This window comes from Paramisgurnus dabryanus, chromosome 17 (assembly GCF_030506205.2).
Source record: "Paramisgurnus dabryanus chromosome 17, PD_genome_1.1, whole genome shotgun sequence".
NCBI lineage: Eukaryota > Metazoa > Chordata > Actinopteri > Cypriniformes > Cobitidae > Paramisgurnus > Paramisgurnus dabryanus.
In genome coordinates, this window is record NC_133353.1 from 21,386,417 (window position 1) to 21,410,196 (window position 23,780).

Genomic DNA, 23,780 nt, shown 5'->3' on the forward strand with positions numbered 1-23,780 from the left:
ATTCTCACATGCAATATTATTTTATTGATAGATTTGACAAATTTAGAAAACAGGGATACAATGAGAAAATAAAGTTAACATGAATTTTCAAAGAGGGATAAATGAATATAGGATATATTTAAATACTATAAGTATACTAGTATAATAATGTTAATTACTTAACAGATAGAAGATAAATGAGAAAAAATTATCTCACAGCATAAAACTCATAAAACTAACAAAGATTAGCTGCAATAAGCTTTTTTTAAAATATCAGCTTTATTAAGATAGACTCCTAGGAAGCATAAAGAGAGGGAGAAAACGTGGTAGGAGGTTGAATGTCTTCTTTCCAAGTGTAACCTGATTACACGTCTTCAGCCAATCTATTACTTCCCTGCTGAAACCTGCAGAAAGCACATAAACTTTGACACATTCTGAAAAGCCATCATTATATATTTTTTTGTATTTTTTATTATATTTAAAATAACCAACTTTACCTGTCTCCTTACAAAGAAGAAGATGAAAATGCCATAAAGTCCACTTTTAGCAATAAACATACCATATGCCAGCTTTACTGTTCCTGTTCGTGTCATGTGATCCTCTGAAATTTAATAGATTAGTCACATTATAACAGATGTGCATACTTTATGCACACTTGATTTTAAAACCCTATTTCATATATTTCAAATCTTTTGTCCATTAACATACAGAATGAAAAGAGCAAATCCTTACCTTTGTTAAATCCATTTCCTGTAAATAGAAGAGATGTTTATTAGAAAGAATTGGGCTTGGACATTTTTTTTTTGTATTATAAAACACCATTGGAATCTGAAAATTATCAAAATGATTCATAATGTAAATATTTAATTTATTTATCCCACATTGAAACTCTTACATACCTGCAATTCCTTTAACTGTAGCTGTCTTATTAATATAACCTTCTCCATCATAGAAAGACACTATGCACTGGAATCTCTTTGCTTCATTGTGGTATACATTTGATTTGATTTTGAACCTGCTGGACATCTCAAACATTCCTGTTTTGTTATTTTTCTTGGCATAAGGGTCCGTTGCCACACCTTTAGTAAAATCCTCATTTCCAATTTTCCATTTTATGGTCACATGGTCTGGATAGAATTTTTCAGCCACACACACAAGAGTCACAGCCTTCTTGCAGAGCTCTTTTTTGGAGGGTTCTATAATTTTTACTTCTGGTTTAGTGATGTTCTTACCAGGTTCTATAAAAGATAATGAAAAACAACATTTGTAATAATGCAAACCATTTTTTAATGACATTTCAGTTCACTAAAACAAGAACTAAAGCAGAGAATTATGAACACCATATTTTTGATACTATTTTAAATCGCTGTAAATGTTTTTGCATAAGAACCACAGTATACACCATATTATTTATGTCTGTATGAATTAAAGTTTTATATAGCACATTTTGGATATCTTTAATATGTAAACAATATAATATTTGTTTTTGTACATGCACCAGTTTATTACTAGCATTAATCACAAAAAGCAAAAATGCATCAACAGCATTCATCCATAGGCTATTGAAAACCCAGCATAACAAATCTCAAAGTTACAATTAAATAATCTTACCAAGAACAGTAAGCTTGGTCCCCTCACCGAAATAAGCAGGATATGTGCCAGAGCACACTGAACAGTAACAGTTAAAAAACTATGCAAACTCAAAGTGTTGTTTACATTTCCTTCTAAAATGTAGATGTTACATTTAAATAGATAATTTAAATGCAATTTTTCTGTTAACATCTCACTGTTTCTATATATATTATATATCTTTTGTTGCTGTAGTTGTTTTTAAAATTGATGTGGGTTTGCTATAAAACACTTTTAGATACTTTCATTACATTTTTTGCGGTTAACCTTTCATTGTATGTCACTATATTGAGTCTAGTAGATCATTTGGTTGCATTTCTACAGTTTATGCGCTCAACTGTTTTTTAAACAGGAAAACCACCGACAACCTTACAAGAAATGTAGCTGTACCTGCCAGCTTACAGTTATATTATATCAATTATATTTAGTGTATTTAAACAAGGTTAATCTAAACACTACTATTATACGATTCAAAACTACAGTTCAGAAATTCCAGTTACTGAACAACTGTGTGCAAAATAGTATTAGAGGACCAATTCAAGTTTTATACATACATTTTACATTTTATACTATATGTGATGTATATATTAATCTAGTAGAATTGGTCCCTTGACATTGCAAAGCAGTCAAATTATTTCAGCTAAACATATAGCAATTTATTTAGCTTCTTACCCAAAACAGTGACTTTGGTCCCCTGACCAAAGTATGCAGGTCTGTTATTCACACTACGCAACAGCTACATTAAAACACTACTCATCACTTTAACATGATAACTTCCTGTCACAGCATATATATGATACTCAGAAACATATTTGAAGAAGTGTTATACACAAATAGTCCCGATATTTTGAATGCTACAGAGAGATTTTTACTTAAACCAAAAACTCAGCATTGCTGCTATAGCACAGATTGTATTCTTTTTAACTGTGAAAACTTTCATATTTTCTACTCTTAGACAATATTTCTACTGTATTAATTTACAAACTTAATCTAAACAGTAGCCTATCTTTGAGCGAATTAAGTGTAAATGATTATACCTGACAACTAAGTATTTTTACATTTAGATTTACTGAGCATTTCCACACACAAACTGACAAACTAAACAAAAGACAAGCAAACAAAGAAAAATATTCTCACCAAGAACTGTAAGTTTTGTGCCGTTGCCGAAGTATGCAGGGTTGGCATTGTTCACACTGATTCTAAGCTACAGTCAAACCCTAAGCTACAGTCAATTCACCATTTCTACTTATCCCACTATACAGAATACATAACTTTTAAAAACAAGCCAACTATTCAATTTGATCTGAACCATAAATAACACCTTATTTACATTTCAAATATCTTCTATAAACAATTCAATACTTACCTAGAACTGTCAATTTAGTGCCTTCACCAAAGTATGCTGCATAACCAGAGTTCACACTGTTCCTGTGCTACTGTTAAACCTCAGCCACATTTGGGATCTTATAACCACTATATTTTTCTATGTCCCTCGATATCTATATATAACTTTATATTAAAAAAAACAGTTCTTTCAAGATTCCTAAAACTATATAACGTCTGTCAGTTTAAGTTTGCATACTGTCCAGCTATATCAATGTAGTATATAACCTTTTTTTGACAATGACCTGAACTAGATCACACATACTGATCAAATAATATTAACAATTTGATGTTTCTTACCTAAAACAGTTAACTTTGTTCCATTGCCAAAGTAAGCCTGGCCACCACCAGAGTCACAGCATATACCTGCACTAACAAATTTACTCCAGATGCCAAAAACTACTGTGCCCTGAGTTCTCCTTGTACATTTTACCTCAACATTCTGCTTTATTAATAGTCATTTACATTTTAAGACTGTTATATAACACACAAATAGATTACATATTTTTAGACCTGAACATTACACAGGATACCGATAAGCTTATCTTACAGAATGCCCAATTTACTCACCTAGAACTGTAAGTTTTGTGCCATTGCCAAAGTATGCAATACTGCCAGTGTTCACACTGATTCAATGCTAGAGTTAAAACCTCAGCCGTAGTCATTGCCAAGGATATAATCTGACATAATTCATGTAATAAGGTTTCATGTTTCTTACCTAGAACAGTTAACTTTGTTCCACTGCCAAAGTAAGCTGGAGAAGTACCAGTGGCACAGCGCAGATGTGTATTAACAAATTTACTTTGAGCTGAATGCTAAAGACCTGACTATCAATCTCATTACTTTCAGTGCATAGTAATTTTACTCTATACCCCATATTCTGTAACAGTCAAAAATAACATTTCACTACAATCACCATAATTTTAAGCAAACTCTGAAAGTAACTGCAGTGTTACAAAGAATATTTGCTTTACTTACCTAGAACTGTAAGTTTAGTACCATTACCAAAGTATGCCTGATTGCCCATGGTCACATTGATTATAAGCTACTGTTAAAACCTGAGCTCCATGCAATCATGTAAAGATTTATCTCATGTATTAACAATAGCAAAATAATTCAAGTCTGGGAAGTATTAAAATAGATCCTAATTAATTTAGCAACATTCATGTTCTTAAATTCTGCACAATTACTGGTATACTATAAATGAAACCAGATTGTCCAGTATAATGTATATCAGATGTGTTAAGAGTGCCAATCAAAGTATTAGTTTGAATAATTTGATGTTTCTTACCTAGAACAGTTAACTTCGTTCCATTTCCAAAGTAAGCCTGATAACCACCACTGGCACAGCACGTATTTATACTAACAAAATAACTCTAATGCTAATGCTTAAGCCACCAGAATCAATTTATACTTAAATAGGGCTCTCTACACAAAAATGTCAACATATAACTTATGCTTTTACTTGGATAGACCCAAACACTTAAAATCCGAATTTGTTTAAATTTCACAAAACGGCAAATTTACTCACCTAGAACTGTAAGTTTAGTGCCACCGCCGAAGTATGCAGGGTCGTACTGATCACACTGATTCTACGCTACAGAGAAAACCTCTACACTTTTGCAACATATTGCATTTTTAGAAACTGGTTTACACCAACACTTCTTAGCTTTATATAACCATTGGCAATCAGATGTCTATGGTGTTAAATAGCTAATTCATTTGTTAAACTACTGTACATGGCATAGATTACCCATCGTTATAGCTTTTTAAATCTTTACAAAAATAATTATTTAAAACCTTGTCTAGTTTAGGTACATTAGTATCAAATTTAAGGGTCTTACCAAGAACTGTTAACTTTGTTCCACTGCCGAAGTAAGCTTGACTACCTCCACCAAAGCACAGCATACATGTGCACTAATAAAATTACTCTAACTTTGAGAACTCAGACTTTCATCTAGCTTTAAGGTTGAAACACTACTTGTTGAAAACTTTACCACATTTTTTTTCAATGATATCATTACATTCAAAGGACATTAGAGACACTTACACTGCTTCATACAGTATTGATTTAGACACTTCTTACCTAGAACTGTGAGTTTTGTGCCACTGCCGAAATATGCAGGGTTGTAGTTGTTCACACTGATTCTACGCTACAGAGAAAACCTCCTCTACTTACATTATCATCTATGTTTCATCTCTCATTATTTAAATTAGTCTTACTTCCGAAAGAGTCCTCATATCACCATAAAATATAATAGGTAATATTATTTTAACAGTATGAAGCATGTTTCTTACCGAGAACAGTTAGCCTTGTTCCTTCACCGAAATAAGCTTGAGAAGTTGTTGACACAGCACATGTGTGCACTAATAAAACGTCCTAGCTTATGTATCAGGTCTAAACTCTAACCAGTTGCGGGTATTGAAACAATGTTTCAAACACTTCAATGTCAAATATTATACAGAAATCCAGAGAAGTCAAAACAATGTCTTACCTGTTACTGTAAGTTTAGTCCCACTGCCAAAGTATGCAGCACTGAACTGATTACACTGATGTTAAGTGACTACAATAAACTCCACTAAAGATTACGTACTAGAACTAAACTAAACTAAAACGTCTCAAAGATAAACAGGTATCTAGTTACTAAATGTATTACTTTAGCACGGACTTTGTATTTCTACAAATAAGATTTACAATTATCAATTATTTTTCTTACCTAAAACAGTGAGTTTGGTGCCATTTCCAAAGTATGCTGGCAAGTTAAGGCACAGAGTATCAAAGCACTATCATAAACCTCTATATTACAAAATATTGCCAAAACTTTAAGACGTGTTTCCCCCACAGCTAGTTTTATGCAGTCAAAGCAATTGTCTTTTATATTTATAAAAAATAATTCTTACCTAGAACAGTCAACCTTGTACCTCCGCCAAAGTAAGCTTGGCTGCTCCCAAAAGCACAGCTTACAGACTCACTTGTAAAATTACGCAGACTACGTTGTAACGCTGTTACATTTGCTAAATGCTTTTTAAGCTTTTCTTTAAGGTTCTCATTTCTTCCACGTGGCATCTTATATATTAATAGTAACGCTACTTTGGACTATCAACTAAAATTGTACCTGTACAGTAGATTGTGAAATGAATCGTATTACTTACCAAGAACTGTTAATTTTGTGCCGCCGCCGAAATAGGCTTGGTAATTGGCACACCATTCAGTTGTCATGTCAAAAAGGGTCTCAAGCTGAATATTCAAATAGTACACTGTTTGCTCTATAAATGCTTTGCAGTGTTTCTGACATATTTCGGAGTATATTTTAGACGAATCTTAACTGCGTAAACAAAGAGTTTGTGATACAGTCAAACAAGTATGCAAGTTCCTTACCTAAAACGGTTAATTTCGTCCCAGCTCCAAAGTATGCTTGATATGCGTTGGCACAGTGAAACAGTATGTACTAAAGTAAAGTTTTTCACACAGTCTACATTTTGACCCAAATAAAAAAAAACATTTGATCTGATGGTCCAAATGTTTCTTTTTGGAATAGGTGTATACTGCAGTAATAGTTTAATCATAATCCGAATGTGATGGGAATCAGCCAGACACCAATATCTATTGAACAGCAGTTACTGTAAGCATTTAAAGACTTATAAACTTACCTAAAACAGTCAGTTTTGTTCCATTTCCAAAGTATGCTTGTGAAGCAGAGGCACAATGTCAATAAGCACTCCAAAATTTGCTTTGTAAATCCTTATTTGTCTGTGATCATTTTAAAATCCAATAATTCCAAAACTGTTCTTTTAAAGGAGGGACTTCGATGAAAATGGTACAAACATCAAAATATGTTGCAGATTGGTTTATCCTTGGGAATATGATCAAATTGACCAGATCTGCATACCTTCACTTGCACAGATGTGTTTACATGCAAAATATGATATTCAAATACCTTAAAATAGGTTAAAATTACATAAATAATATTGATCTGCCTGTCCGTTAGATCTGTAATATTTCGATGTTAATATCCATGTAAAATCCATGCAGATTTTGTGTTCTCAGTCACAGTCTGATTTACTGTACATGGCGGAAGGTTTTTGTACAGCGGTTCTATGGGAATGTATCACCGTGGCCCCCTGTCCCCACGGTGTTAAAACATTATACAAAAACAAATTCTCTTTCTCTCTTACCCCCAGTCTCCCCCTCCATCTCCCCCTTTATCTTTATTTTTCATCATTTTCTTGCACATGTTTTTTTATGTCTGTCTGTTTAAAGTCTATGTTGCTATTTCTGTGATTACTAAGAATTTGGGCAGGTGCAGATGCCTCCTAAAAATGTCTCAATGACAGTTTGTAGACTCCTCCCACATCCTCATGTAACAATCATCAAAGTAAAGAGAGGATACAGTAGCTATTGTATCTGTTCATCTGTTTCAGGGGCAATTATATAATAAAGTAACTAGAGCATAGATTTGCAATGGTGTTGCAGTTAATAATGACTTACTTACCAACAAAATAAATTAAATGGATCGATACTGGTCAATATACAGTATTTGAAGTTATTGTACATTTTAGAATGGTGACTTAGCAAGGTACCTGTAGAACTGGTGTACACAACAATTTTGTGACTAAAAATCATATAATCTAGTTTACAATAACTGTACGCCTGTACACTGTCTGAAAAAATGGTCCCAAGCTTTAATAATATGTTCCATTTATGTAAACATTTGATACCATTAAGTGCCTTTTTAAGGTAATTACTAAAGCAGTTTATCCAATATGAACTTCTAATGTACTAACATAAACTCTTTTGGTTAAAAGGTGCCCCAGTGACAGCTAGGGAACATTTTTTTTTATTGTTTTTTTTTTATATGATTCAAATAAAAATATACAGCTATACCTGCTGTTCTCAAACTGGGTAGGCGGGCACAGTGGGGGCCCCAGTTTTAAAATACATAAATTTATCATAAATTCTGTTTAAACAAAACTCATAAAATATATCTATAAACCAACAGCACTACTGTACAATGTATAATTGAATATGTTTTGTTTAATTCAAATTCTAAGTTTGAGATTTTTTATGTCATAAATTTTCTTTGGGAGGGATGTGCAAAGGGATGCACCCTACACAAAGGGGGGACACCAAAAAGTTTGAGAAATGTAAGCTTATGCACATGTTCTATCAGGGAAATTCTAATGCCACGTCATTCATTTCACAAGACCTAGCCAATTACCTCTGATACTGGAAGTATTCAAGTCCTTTGCTCACCTGTCTCTCCATTCGCAGATACTGACGCCAGCATTCACAACCCACCCTACCACCACCACCATACACTCCATCCATACACAATTAAATAAATTCAAATTAACTGTTAATTGGACTCCAGAGTTATACTGTAATGTTTTATTGTTACGATGTACATGTTTAGTAGGCTACATTCATGTGTAACTTTAGTTTGTACCAGCCCTGAATTCAACCTTAGCCATGTTACTGTACGTTCATGATGTTACCAATATTTTGTTGAGTATACTTACTTTTAGTACCCTGTAAGTGTAAGTGCACTGTATAAAATGCAAACACGGCATATTTTTAAGAAAATGTAAGGTTTAATTGATTGTTTGTTTATTTCTTAACCCCACTTCAGCATCCAGGGCTATATTTTATGTTCTTCTAAACCTGCATGTCTTTAAACTGGGGACCTTCTTGCTGCAAGGAAACAATGCTTTACACTAAACCATTGTGGGTATTAAAAATAGTTTTAAGAGTTATTAGTTGTTTAAAAGTTGCATCTAATTCTCTTTGTGAGGAAATTTTGGGGTATTAAATGAATTATCAGGGTTCAGAGGCCAAACCACAAGACGCAATTTCAGGTCAAATTGTTATGAGGTGTAGGACAAACCCAAGTGCAGACAGAGGTAACTCAAACACTTTTATTATATGACAAAAACAGAAAACAAAACCCACAAGGGGGCAAAACAATATAAACAGGATGATAATAAACAGATGGATAGAACACTAAACAGGACAAGATACCAAACTACACTAAAACACTAAACTGTAGGGATGGCTCCCGCGAAACTCACGTTTCGACACTGTGTCGAGATCCCGAAGCGTAAATGTTTCGAAACACTGCTCCGAAATGTGATTCGAAACACCCATGTCACGTGATGAAGTGATACGAAACACCAAGCGGTGCATTTCACAAGAATTTCGAAAGGTGGCGTAACTGTCGAATCTGCTTCGAATCTTAAACTGACAGGGTAGGAAACAAAACTGACAATACCTCATAGATGCGTTTTTGGCAAGATCAAATACTATAAATTACTGAAAATAAGTAATGTTTCCTCATAGGTATGTAACACTTAGGCTACTTACAAAAAATGCATGCCAGCAAGTGTCCCTTGTGTGAGAATGTTTTCAAAGGTTGGAGAAATTATATGTAAAAAAGTAGCTGGTTGAGTTTATCAACACAGAACAATTTATATATTTGAATAAAGATCTTTATATGTAAACAATGTGGCATATTATGGCTTGATATATTTTATGAATCTCTTATTATTTATTTGGTATATCTCTATACCAAAGCTCATGTAGTTGTCAAACAGATGTTAAAACAACAACAAAACTATTTTATTATGATGACGTAGCACATACATTTCCCAGGTTCGATCCTAAGATCTATGAATGAGAGTCGAGAGCACTATCCACTCTCCCATTCTATCACTTGTGTGTCAATCAAACAACATGTGGGATACAATTTGTCAGCGCTCGTCTAAAATCTTGTCAAGGCTGCTTCATGTAAAGACATGCAAACGACCGCTAGGTGTCACTGTGGAGGCGGTTTCGGATTGATGTTTCGAAGCCTCGTAACATACGGCACAATTGATTCAACTGTTTCAGTGTTTCACGAAGCCTCGCTCTGCCCACCACTACTAAACTGGAAACACTTAACAATAAAATTGACTTCACACTAAATATACAAAGGACTTGACTTGACTTGACTTGACAGCTTTACTCACAGGTATGGAAACAATGCACAAGCACAGGACAATGAATACAAGAGGATTAAATAGGGGAACAAATAAAGAGGGGAGCAGGTGATATAAATCAAACAATAATGAAGAGAGGATGACAAGGGAGCGGACAACTATTCAGAGTGGACAATTTCCTGTAATCTGGAAACAGGCAAAAGTTATTCCATTATTTAAATCAGGAATGCCTGACCAGGCAAGTAATTATCGGCCAGTAAGCATTTTACCAGTATTTTCAAAGGTATTGGAAAAAATTGTGTATGGTCAGCTTATGACTTTTATACAATCTAATAATATTCTACACCAATTACAATTTGGCTTTCGTCCACAATATTCCGTTGAAACGGCAAATTGTTTTCTTGTAGAACAATTTAAATCTGCAATAGATAGTTGGAGAAATTGTTGGCGCCGTCTTTTTAGATCTTAAAAAGGCATTTGATATTTTAAATCATGATATTCTTTTACATAAACTGTCCAATTTTAACTTTTCACCAGTAACTTTGCAGTGGTTTAAATCATATCTCGAACAGAGAGATCAGTGTGTGGTGGTTAATAATGAAATGTCTACATTTTTAAAAGTAAATACAGGAGTACCGCAAGGGTCCATGCTTGGGCCATTGCTTTTTACATTGTATATTAATGATTTGCCGGATTCTTGTCCTACAGCAGGAATTCAAATGTATGCAGATGATGCAGTGGTTTATGTGCGAGGGAAAAATGTGCAGGCTGTTTCTGAAGAACTTGCAACACATCTGCAAAATGTGGTGTTGTGGTTTCAAAACGCAGGTCTGATATTGAATGTTAAAAAGACCATGTCTATTTGCTTTAATTCAAGATTTAAGTCCATAACAGAAGAATTAAATTTATGGATAAATGGGTATAAGATACAGAAGGTCTCAGAAGTTAAATATCTGGGCCTTGTACTTGATTCTGGACTTACATTTGAAAGTCATATTAAACGAATATGTCGAGTTGCCAAAGCGAATCTCTATACATTCAGACAGATTAGAGAATGCCTGCCGTTTCATGCTGCTTTCACTTTCATGCACGCTATGATCTTCTCGCACATAGGTTACTGCATTTGCACATGGTCACAGGCCACTGCCAATGTAGTTAAGCCAGTCAAAATGATTTATAACAGAGCTGTTAAAATCCTAGATAGGAAACCTATTAGGTCACATCATTGTGTTAGTTTAAGGAAGTTAAAGATTTTATCGTTTGTAAATTTTATTACATTCTCTTTAATGAAGCTGATGCATAAATGTTTAAATCAGCAAGCCCCACTGGTCTTGAGTGATTGTATAGTTGCCCTTAGAAGTGTGGGTTCAAGGACTAGGGGAGCTCTGAACGGGAATTGTCAGATCCCCAAACGTAATACTTCATTTGGACAATCAGTTTTCTCTGTACAAGGTACAAAAGCATGGAATAGTTTACCCACTGAACTGAAAGGAGAATCAAACTGGGTCCTTTTTAAATACAAACTTAAAGACTTTTTAATTAGAGGTCAGAAATGTGAACATTGACTGTTGTTTTGAATGATATTGTGTAATACTGCATTTTAAGGTTAATTTTTTAATTGTATATTGTTAAATGTTGTAAAGGCCCACTAGGGACTGACATTGAGAATTAGCCTTGGCTAAAATGTTGTAGTATGTAACATGAGCTTATGTAACATACTTGTCCCTATTCAAATAAACTTAAATAAAAAAAAATAAAAAAAAAAGAGACAAGACACAGGGAACACGTGGTCTAGTAAACCAATACTAAGACCACGTGAACCCACACAAAACATGGGTCTGTCATGATTCTGCCACAAGACTAGATAAAACAAAGGACAAGATGGCAGAACCATGACACAAATGCAAATAAAATACATGTTTAATCTATTTAAAAGAAAGATTGTTTCTTGGTTTGTTGAGAAGTGTTGGGTTAACAACTATGAATGATTGAAGTGTCAAGAAGTGCAACTAGAGAACAAACACAGATGGCTCTATTGTAAAGGAGTTAAACTAGCATCTAGTTTTGTCAGTCAAGATAAAGTAAAAAATAAGAATGACTTCACTTTCACACTTGTTCTTGTCATACCACATATGATTCAAAAGTGTGATTTCACACTTCATTAAATAGTCTTGACAGTTTATATAACTATGTGCCGATGATAACAAAAATTGCATTTACCACATAAACATGTGATAGACACATTGGTTAAAGACTGTCCCGGACGAGCCCCCAATTTTGCTGTACTGTGAAAGGGGTATATAATGGCACTTTTTCATTGCATAGTACCCCACGATTTGGTTTGGGTCGGCTAACTTTTGGGAGCTTTTTTATTGGGTGCAGAATGTACCTGTAGTACCCAATACTTTTTTTGGTACCACCACGTTGGAGTTCCATGCGATCCGAGTTGATACCAAACGTGACGCGAAAACACCGTAGATCACTGATTGGTCTGAGAGAATCGGCACTACCAGCGTCATCGCTATAATGTAAAGATTAGCTTTACCTTAGTGCTAGCTTGCCCTGTCTCGAGCAAACATGTTGTCATCTGTGCTCTGCTATAAGTTACCAAACTCCCTTTTAGCGATGAAAAACATCCACAGGTTGAGAACCAGGAACACCATACCAATTTTTTTCCAGACTTAATAAATGAATGAATAGAGATGTTTAGCATTCCACCACCGCTTTTACTTGTATGATACAGCAGCAGGCAGCGCAAATATAAGGACATGCCTATAATCCCTTCCACTGCAAAGTGTTACTGAACTCGATGGAAAAGCTAACCAAGCCAAAGTGAGGTGAGCTGATCCTACCTGACCCAGACCAAACCGTGGGGTACTATGCAATGGAAAAGTACAAAAGATGATGTGATGGATGTTTGGTGTGTGTGTGTGTGTGTGTGTGTGTGTGTGTGTGTGTGTGTGTGTGTGTGTGTGCAGGCAGTCAAGGACAATGACAACAAGTGAAAAAAACTGTTTTTATTTATGTACAGGTGCTAGTGCGGTAAGTGAAAAGGTGTATATATATATATATATATATATACAAGAACAAAAAAAAAACAAAGACACAAGGGGAAAGTGACCAAAGGCCAAGAAATAAAATGAAAGTGCCAAATTAAAGAAATAAACAAGAAATAAGCACTTGCCTCTAACCTTATCTAATACAGTTCCCTACGTGATGCACAGTGTAAGTCAGGTGACATACTTACCTATCCGCTTTTCCCAGAACAAAGTCACAAACAACATGAATAAATGAATGAATGAACAAACAAGTGACTCTAACAGACAGGAAAAAACTAACAAAAACTAGTAACTAGTGATGGGCAGTCCGGCTCTTTCCATTGGTTCGGCTCTTTCGGCTCAAGCTCCGGCTCTACATTTTAGTGATGGCAGTCCGGCTCTTTTCATAGATTCAGCTCTTCTGGCTCGGCTCCCTTAGAAGAGCCGGCTCCCCTGCATGCGTCTGAAGATTTGGCTCTGCTCGTTCGCTACAAAGAATCAGCTCTTAGAGCCGGCGTTCGCGAACGACCCATCACTACTAGTAACACAAACAGGGAACAGTAACAACACTGCTCAAGTTCAATGTATCAACAAATGGCAACACTGTAGTACACAGCCAAAGCTAGCATGAATGAATGATGGCGGGTTTAAATAGGCAGGACTGGATGATGATTAGAGATTGTGGAGTGACGTCACACAAGGTAATTAAGATTGACAGCAGAAGTGTTCAATGGCAGGGATCTAATGAGACAGATAGCGAAGAAAAAGAAGAGAGAGGGAGATAACAAAAAACACACAAACAACACAGCACGTAACAAAGACAATAGGAGATTAAACATGACTTCAGAGTATATTTCTCTAAATGAGACATTTTACTATTTGTAAAAAAAATACGAAAATGAAAACATTACAGATTTCATTACTAAATAAAATAAGATTTTCACTCTTTTGAAGGTGACAGTGCTCTTATATGTCCATATAATTTGGTAAATCACACATGATAAAAACTTTTTCACTTTGGCAAATTGTAATTTGTGAACTAAAAGCACTTTCAGAACAATTTCTTGATGAAACATAGACTTTTCAGATATGTGTATTGGCTACTTGGAACTCTAAAGCTCCATTAACCCATTTGCGCCTGATGCAGCATGCTACAGAGGCTTAGAAATTAAGTTTTTGGTAGATGTTGACAATTCTTAGTATTTTTTCTGAAAACCCTCAGGAGATAAGGGCATTTATCCTAGAATAACATAGGTTTTTGGTGTTTTAGAAGTAAATGGGTTAACTAAAGATAAATCAAAGGTATCACAGAGTAAATCAACAGCAAACTTTTAACCCCTTTATTATTCAAGATTATGTACCTGTACTTAGATTCCTGTAGGCAGATTTGAGAGCACAACATATTTCAGACAGTACAAACATCAGATTATCATGCCCTCTGCTGCTGCAAAATATAGAATAAACAATACTTTTAAAATTACTCATATTTTCCTGCAGAGGTCAGCATATGATCTTAAATTTAGTAAGTGTTCATCAAACCATATCAAACTGAATTTCTACTTCAGAGTGCTAATGACTGGATACTCATATCTGCATGCATTGTTATATGTTGTTACAAAAAAGATTGAAAATAAATGGGGACTAAAGCTCACATTCATTGTAAAACATGAAAGCCTCATTAAGGGGCGGTTTCCCGGACAGGGTTTAGATTAATCCAGGACTAAGCCTTAGTTATTTTAGGACATTTAAGAAGTTTTTACAAACAAACTTTCTAGACAAAACAATGGTACTGATACATGTTAAAATATGTCAGTATAAGGTGTTTTGAAATTAATGTAGCTCAAACATGTATTTTAGTCTCGGACTAGGATAAGCCCTGTCGGGAAACCGCCCCTGTCCTAACTATTTCTAAATAATCATGACAAGTTTTAGATATTAAACTCATGTTCGTAAGTTTCCAAAAAGTTAAACACGAAGTAGCACATTGTCTTTCAACTACTTGTGAGTTGAAACAAAGCGTATCTTCAAGTTTATTTAGTTAACTGACATTTTTTAAGGAAGCAGGTGAAAATAATTTTAAAAAGTCACATTCTTTCTGATCCCATTTTAAAACCCTAGTTAGTGTGTAATGTTGCTATAATAGCAAAATACATGTAAAATGATAAAGCTCAAAGTTCACTGCCAGGTGAGATATTTTCTTTAACAGAATTCGCCTTTCAAAGCCTACGGCGAATGGCCGATTTGGACTACAGCCCTCTACTTCCTGCATTAATGACGTTAGTAGAACAGTTTTTTTTACTAAACTCCACCCACCGGAATACGTCAGTCGCCAGCTAAGCTAACGGCAAGCTAAACTGCTATCAAATCACAACACACTAAACAAACTACACAATCAGAACTCGTTACATATTTCTGAAGGATGGACTTCATAGAACAAGGAAGACATCAGCCTGATGTCAGGACAGTGAAAACAACAGTATACATATAAGTAATTTGCACTAGCGTAACGAGCCAACACCGGGCCCCTAAGCAGGATTATCAAGGCGGGCCCTCTATTACAGCACTTGATGACGCAATGTCCACAAGCAGGCTACAATGAATAGGACAGGATAGGATCATAGAGACACAGCACAAGAGATGAGATGACTGACAAAATCAGAATAGACTACAAGCACCACAACAAAAACAAGACACTGGTGACGGCGTACCATAATATATGAAAAACACTGCTCGTGACAGCACTACACACACATACGTCTAGGTCTAAATACATAAAAAAGATGCTCACTCACATTATAGGCTATAGCGTTATATTATACCCACATTATAATTTATAGCGGCATTTTCCGGGCTTCAGTTCTGGATGGCATGATGCAGGTATGTGACAAAAATTTTAAACATGGTTAAATGCTAAAACTAGTTGTTCAGATAGAAAGAGCTTGAAAAAAAACTTTAAAACGACACCAAGTCTATGGGTTCAAGAATAAGAAAATACTGGCCATTTGAAACTCAAAAATCGTCACCTTATTTTGTCCCATTGTTTTCCATTTTGCGGGTGGTAAAACTCCCGTGCGCGTCATGATCCTGACAGCTGCATTTACATGATGCACACAGCAGCTCTAAACTTCAGACAAAAACACAGCTTAATCATTACATATGCAGAAAGATCGATCCATGCTGTTTAAAATCATTTGTTTACTTACTGCTGCACTTTTGTGCTTTCCTTCAGGTGTCTGGTGTAGTGTTTGAGTTTGTAAAACGTTATTGTTTCTTGTTTGTGTTGAGAAACCAAAAGATACAAACCAGCCGATTTCAAACGTGTACAGAAACTCTGGGCTCTGATTGGTTGGGCTCTATCGCTAGTGGTGATTTCATTGGCCGATGAACCCACACAGTTTGCACGTTGCCAAGCATTGAAAACCCGTGAGAAAACCCGGGAACAGCAGATAGTGTTGAATATGCGATAGGGCCCCCCGACTGTCAATCAAAATCTTCCAGTCAGGCGGGCCCCTGATTGGTCAGGGCTCGTAAGCACCGCTTACCCTGCTTACCGATAGTTACCCCCTGGTAAATTGTGTAAAAAATGGCGCGTTTTTTACACGTGAAACATGAACACATGTTATATTGCACACTGTAAACACAATCAAAGCTTCAAAAACACAGAAAGAATGGAAAGAAAATAATTGATGTTTGGTTCAACATGAGGGTCAGTAAATGAAAAATAAAAATATATGTGTCTGTTTGTGTATTTATATATATATGTGTGTGTGTGTGTGTGTGTGTGTGTGTGTGTGTGTGTGTGTGTGTGTGTGTACCTGGTAATTATCACATTGTGGGGACCAATTGTCCCAACAAAGATAGGAATACCAGTATTTTTGTGACCTTGTGGGGACATTTTGAGGTCCCCATGAGGAAACAAGCTTATAAATCTAACAAGATGATGTTTATTGAAAATCTAAGGTACAAGAAAGGTTTTTGTGATGGTTGGGGTTAGGGAATGGGGCAGGTAAGGGGAATAGAATATACAGTTTGTACAGTATAAAATGCATTACATCTATGGAATGTCCCCACAAAACATGGAAACCAGAATGTGTGTGTGTGTGTGTGTGTGTGTGTGTGTGTGTGTGTGTGTGTGTGTGTGTGTGTGTGTGTGTGTGTGTGTGTGTGTGTGTGTGTGTGTGTGTGTGTGTGTGTGTGTGTGTGTGTGTGTGCGCGTCATAAATTAAGTTCCTTAGCTTTTGTTAGAAAAATAAAGAAAATATTAAAAAGGATAAAGATACAGTAGGATATCCCACTACTAGCTTTATTGCTCTTTGCCTGATCGTTGTGGCTCAGTTTGAGGTTATTGTTCAGCTGCTTAGTTTAAATATTGTACTGTGCATACTTGAGGCACAGAAGTATACACCCGAGTCCTCCTTTAGATCCACAATCTTCAGTGTAGATTCTTTTACCTCAGGACGTGCCATTGTGTATTTACTGGCACTGAATGGGGAGATTATTTCCACTGAGTCTTTTCCAGGAGAAAAAGCAAGGAGAGATAATTCACCTGAGCTCCTCTGTAAGTACCAGAACATATAATAATAGCTGCCATCATTATGACCACATTTTAGAGTCACCTCTTTACCCTGAGATACACTAAGTAATGCAGGTGTCTGTGTGATGTCTAATCCTGTTATGGACTCTGTTGAGAGAAAAACAAATCACATTGAGGTGTTTTTCAAGCCTTTAAAATGTTGATATTCTAAAATGTAGTCTGAAAAAGACATACTAAGAAAAGAGAGCAAAATAAACCCCAAACACAGCAATTCCATCATATTAACAAAAAGAGATATTGTCTACTTGCTGCCTCATATCCGATACTAGATTTATTTTGACTGACACAGTTGAGTGCATTGTCTATGATCAAATAACACAGGAAATGACATCATGAGGTGAGAAAGGTATATAAAGCTGCACATAACTATGCATAACATATATAACATGTGGATAACATGTTCACAACAATGCATATTATTAATTGTGTTACAAATATGATAAATACATACATTGAATAAAATAGACCTATAAACAACTTAATAATTAATTACTGCTTAACCACTTTCCCCGAAGATTTTGTTTAATTCTGCAATTCTTTACCTAGTTGATATTATCTGTTCTCCAATACAGAAATGGGTCTATATAAACAAGATATTCATTCATCACATGACTAAAGCAACATAAAACTTTAAGAAATCCTTGAGTGTATTAAACTTGTATTACAGTATATGAACCATAGTTAACATGTATTACAGTATATAAACCATAGTTAACCCAAACTATGTAAATTAGTATGTTAACTAGTCTACTATCGTAGCTCAATGGTGATGCATTGGTCATGGGTTCGAACCCAGAGAACACACATGCTAATATAAATAGCTTGTAATGCGCTATAAGTCACTTTGCAAAAAAGCAGCTCCCAAATGCATTAATGCAGGTCAAATGATTTTGACAATACATTGCATAAAGTAGGATTGGACTGAATACTGTGGAAAAAAATTAAAAATGATTGTAAAGAGTTGAATTCCCAGGAAAACTTGTGAGGAAAATCTGGCTGTTATTGCTTTAATGACCCATAACTGAGTTTCATCTGTATTTAGCCTTGTTTCTTATTTACAAAAACATTTAGCTTTTAAAAGATTTGTACCAAACTTGGATTTAGATAGAATGTCTGCATCTTTTGCTTCTCTAAACAATTTTGTGGTTGTTGTTTAGCAGTGCAGCTGTTTACAATACTGTGTGCTTGTGGCACAGTAATAAAGAGCCGAGTCTTCAGCCTCAATCCTTTTAATCTGCATTGTTGATCTCTTTACTTCATGACGAGTTGCTGAGTATTTTGTATCAGCTGTTTTAAATGGTTGTTCAATGTCCACCATATTTTGGCCAGCAGAAAATACCATTAAAGTCAAACTGACACTTGTTTGCTTGTACCAGTACAATCTGTAGTGGTCAGCATCATCATGTTCACATTTTAATTTTACAACTGAATACTCATCAGCAATGACTATTTTTGGCTCCTGACGAATGACTCCTTTGGATGGATCTGTAAAACAAGGGTTTTTACTAAATATGTAATGTAAAAAAAGAAGTAAAAAAATGTATATAGATTAAAGTAAAAAAAAATTGAAATCAGGTTGTCTTACAAATAGTCAGCAGTAAATTTAAAATGAGCCAGAAAAACTCCATTCTCTAACACAAAAACATCAGTTGCTGTCATTAGTTATTTTTTCTGAAATGCTGTACGCTGTATCAGACTATCTTAGTTACTTTTGCAGTAGTAGATTAAGTTAACCTTGTCTGTACACACAAAGAGACTCCACCCCCAAACCAAACGCTTTTCTTTTATTGTAAGGACTTTCCATTTCATTCTGTTTTATTAACAATATGCTAATTATATACAGTATGTCCCGTATATTTTGCATATTTTTAGGTTTCAATTATTAAAATAAAATTAAATAATTTTATAGTAATATGTTTTAAGCTGTTTAATGCTTTTTCATATACTGTTCAGTACGCAAAAAGCAGTAAGTCAAATGGCTAGGATATATGAAAGCACAGTTAATTAAAGGTCAATAAATATTGGTCAACAGGGTGCATGAGCACTTTATTCACACTCAAAATATACTGCAAAGATGCATTTGAATGTAATAAACTAGCGCTGGAAACTTGTTAGAGAGACCAATCTGCTTTGAGTGCAACTAGAAAAAAGCCATTGAATTTGGCATGCAGTATTTGCTTCCGCCTGCCACGCCCTTCCAGAGGAGTATACATAGACGGCTGGTGCACTGCATATTAAGCTTTTTGCTGAGGAGCTGAGCCAAATAAGACCAGCAAGCTCAGCAGTGGTACAGTAACCGTGGCAAGGGTGCGTAACGCCTCCTTTCCCTACCTTCAGGAAAAGAGGGTTACATCCATAGCTGAGACGTTCCCTTTCAGTTTGTCACTTCAACGATTGACACAGTCAATGACTGATGAATTAGGAATCCCCAACCAAAAATCCAAGCTGTTGCCCTTTCCAGTGCCCTGCATAGAAGGCCAGTCACTGCTGTTTCTTCCTAACCCAACCAGTGACACTTAGATAACACTGGGAAGCGTACCTGCGATAAGGGGAACACTGAAGAATCCATGCCCTCCTAAAGAGGTACTTCAGTGGAATAAACAATATGGAATAACTGCATAGGGTTTTACTGCATATCAGTATCTGGGGTGCTTTTAATAAGACTACACCACACAGAGACAACAGAGGGGGCTCTACCAGGGAAAACGTAGGCTCGAGGCTATACCGCGTAAAAACACACATGGGACCCGAGTGGTCCCTACATGGGTGATTCTCACGAAATCCAGACTTAGATGGTTTCCAGCATCAGAATTTTTAAAAAAGCCCTTGAAGCCATTTTTTTTTTTTTTTGCACGTATAAGATTAAGGTCTGAACTTACTATTACTATTATTTTTAGAGGATTTAAAAATATTTCCTAATATTTAAATTTTTTAGATTATCATTATCAAAAATTATTTTTACCGCAACATGATATTACATGAAATATATGCATTTACAAACTCATGTTTTGGTAATGAGAACTAAAAAGTTTTCTTGGTACTATGACAAACAAAATTTCAACTTTTATCTGGAGAGAAAAAATAAGAACTGCTTACCTGGTGGCCATCTTGAGTGTCACAGTCAATTATGTCCCTTACAACATTTTTTTTTTAAATGTTAGTTCATTGAGGGCTTAAACAATGATTGGAAATTGTTGCAGAGGATGAGAAAATTGGTCTTGGACACATTTATATTCCTTATTATTGTCTCTACATTTACCAATGATCACCAAATACCACATGTTTCTCTACTGTAAATGTTTGTAGTATGACATGCACTGAAGCTTTTTATTTTTTAGATTTTTTAAATTATAAATTTTCCATGTCAAAGAACCCAAATCCAGTCATGGACACGTTGCGGAAATAAAAAAATTCCCCTTAAATGTGGGAAAAACAGCAAAATTGGTTTGTACATGAAGAGATGTTTATAACTGTATGCTTCTTATTTTGATACTTTTACTTTTTTATCAATATGTTTATGACACCTCATAAGTCTAATTTCGTGAGAATCACCCACATACGGATGCCATATGTTGCATTATTGTGTGCCAGTGCATCAGTGCAGACTGTTCCTTCAGTCAGGGAATAAAACAGCTGGTAGTGAGCAGTCTCTAGAGACGCAAACAGGTCTACAGGCGCAAGTTTGCTACCCCCATGTTGACCCAAAGGCCCAATCGGGCAAGGTACCTAAGCACCATGTCCCTGTTCCCTCTCATGGGAACAAGGGAGAATTTAATTTATTTATTCTTTTTTGTTATTATACCCTTATGAGCCCTAGAATTGCCCCTGACGAGAGTACTGCTTTCAAATTGCTCTTGATGTCATAAAGCTTTATTTCAATTAACTAACATTAACAAAGATGAATAAATACTGTAACAAATGTATTGCTCATGGTTTGTTCATGTTAGGTAATACATTAACTAATGTTAACTAATGAACCTTATTGTAAAGTGTTACCAGCGACCCTTTGAACAGGGGTGTAATGCATTTTGAATTATCTGATTTTTAACACTGTTGAAAATATTTGGGATACTTTTTTACAATAGATTACATGTTTAGTGTTTGTTTCGATATTATGTTATGTTTGTTTATTATGTACTTTGTATTGTGTCGGAAACGAGATGTTCTATCGCAAGGGGTTAATAAATACATGTAAATAAAATACAACAACACAAAATATAACACTGTGCGGGTAGTTTTTGCATATTTTAATGCAAAAATCATAAATATTTTGCCTTATTTAGCCACTTAAAATACATAATTCTTTTTGCATATCAACACAAATTATAGAATAATTGTGTTCAGAACCACACAAGCTTTTACCACTGATATCATTCAGACATTTCCCTCAACCAGGTGTCAATTTTATCAGGCTTCTTGTTAGACTGTGTTCAGTTTTGACTTCACTGTGTCTTGCAGCACAGTAATAAGTGGCACTGTCCTCAATAGAAAGGTTGGAGACCACCAGGCTGAACATGTTGCCTTTTGCATTTAGAATAACTTTAAAGTTCTGAATTGGTTCATCAAACTCTTTTATTATAAATTCTATAGGTTTTCCTTTATGGGTTTGTCTGTACCACATCATAGTGTAGCTACTCATACTCTTCGCTTCGGCAATGCTACAGTTTAGAATTACATTATCTCTTGGTAATGCTGACACAAACAACGTTGACTGAAGCACGCTATGAGTTGATGTCTGACCTAAAGAAATAAGAACAAGTAAATTTGATTTACACCAATCACACACACACATACAGTAAGAGGGGTTATCAACATTATTTAAAAGCTTAAACAATTTATATGCATGTGCTTAGATAAATTATTTGTCTTCAACAAAAAATCGAAAAATTTTTAATATAAATGTCCAGATTCAGATATAGCACTCACATTGGCATGGGAAAATAATCCACAGGAGTAGATATATAGTGAGCATTCTTATATCTCTGTTCCTAATTATGTCTATAGGTTACTAAGTATATGTAAGCTCATATGCTCTCAGAGAAGGGGCTGAGCTTTGCAGATTATGGTTGCCATTCATTACTCAAACAAAACTGAGCAATGTTCCTGAAATAAAAACAAACTGACATAAAGAGATATTATAAGTGAAAATTACAGTATGAATTGTAAAAAAGACTCACTTGCATTTTGAAAAATATCACAAGTTATAATGTACCATGAACATGAGAAACTACAAGTTGGTAGAAAAAAGAAATGAAAGAATATTTAGGAAAATATGTTTAAAATCATTTATACCATGAAATAAGCACTCCATTCATATGACGCCTAAAAATAATGTTACATTGTCATGGGGCTGACATGTTGACATCACAAGCTGAACTATATTGGTAACATTTTTGAAAAGTTTTTCATGGGAATACATGGCCAATGTAAAAAAAAATCACTTCAACAATAGCATCAGAAAGCTTTAAATAAGTTTCTTTATGGGACATCTTAGTTATGCAGGCCACAGGTGACTGTGTAAAATAGACTTTACAGAAACACAATGGTGTACCTCTACATTACTTATTTTGTAGGTACAGTATAAGGAAACAATACACAATAAAAGTTTATTGAATAATGGTAAGTATGTGGAAAATTAGTTTCAGGTGAGAATCTGAGATCAATCTTTAGCAATACACTTTCAGCATTCAAGTAGCCTATGCAGACATTAAAATAAATAGCTCAATATATCCTTTCCCCAGATTTTCTTTTTTTTTTTTATAAGGAATTATTGGTTATAATAGAAAAAGTATCATGTAGAATAAAAAATACACAGTAACCCAGTATACATTGTTATTCCCCAAACTTTCCATATTGTTTCTATACTGTAAGCACCTACAGAGGTACATTATTGTACAAAAAGATCAACTGTTGATTATGTTTACTTACACAGCAAATTGCACACTGTAATCTAAAGCATTGCCAATATTGTTTTACCAGCATATCACATTATGATCAGATCAGATGGGACAGAAAAAATGCATTTTAAACAGTCCAGAACTTAGTCCAGAGTATAGAGGGTACATAGGATGTTTCGAAAGGGTACTGCGCCAGTCATTTTTTTTTACAATTTTTATTTGACAGTGTACCATTATTTATGTGAATATGTATAAGAATTTGTGTATGGACAGTACAATAAGATA

At 34.9% G+C, this 23,780-nt stretch overlaps 1 protein-coding gene and 1 long non-coding RNA gene across 2 annotated transcripts; both read right to left on the reverse strand.

Moving 5' to 3' along the window:
- Position 1: 1 nt before the first annotated feature.
- LOC135778408 (immunoglobulin lambda-1 light chain-like) lies at positions 2 to 22,583 on the reverse strand. Its single transcript, XM_065288848.1, has 7 exons — positions 22,525 to 22,583; positions 22,040 to 22,338; positions 4,523 to 4,583; positions 879 to 1,217; positions 712 to 729; positions 477 to 580; positions 2 to 383 (listed from the first exon to the last, which is right to left on the reverse strand). The coding sequence occupies exons 1-7, from the start codon at positions 22,568 to 22,570 to the stop codon at positions 366 to 368; spliced, it is 885 nt and encodes a 294-aa protein (XP_065144920.1). The 5' UTR covers positions 22,571 to 22,583; the 3' UTR covers positions 2 to 365.
- On the reverse strand, positions 17,386 to 17,841 carry LOC135778214 (uncharacterized). The gene is made up of 3 exons (XR_010544441.1): positions 17,773 to 17,841; positions 17,621 to 17,685; positions 17,386 to 17,514 (listed from the first exon to the last, which is right to left on the reverse strand). It is a non-coding gene; the product is annotated as an uncharacterized lncRNA (long non-coding RNA).
- Positions 22,584 to 23,780: the final 1,197 nt, after the last annotated feature.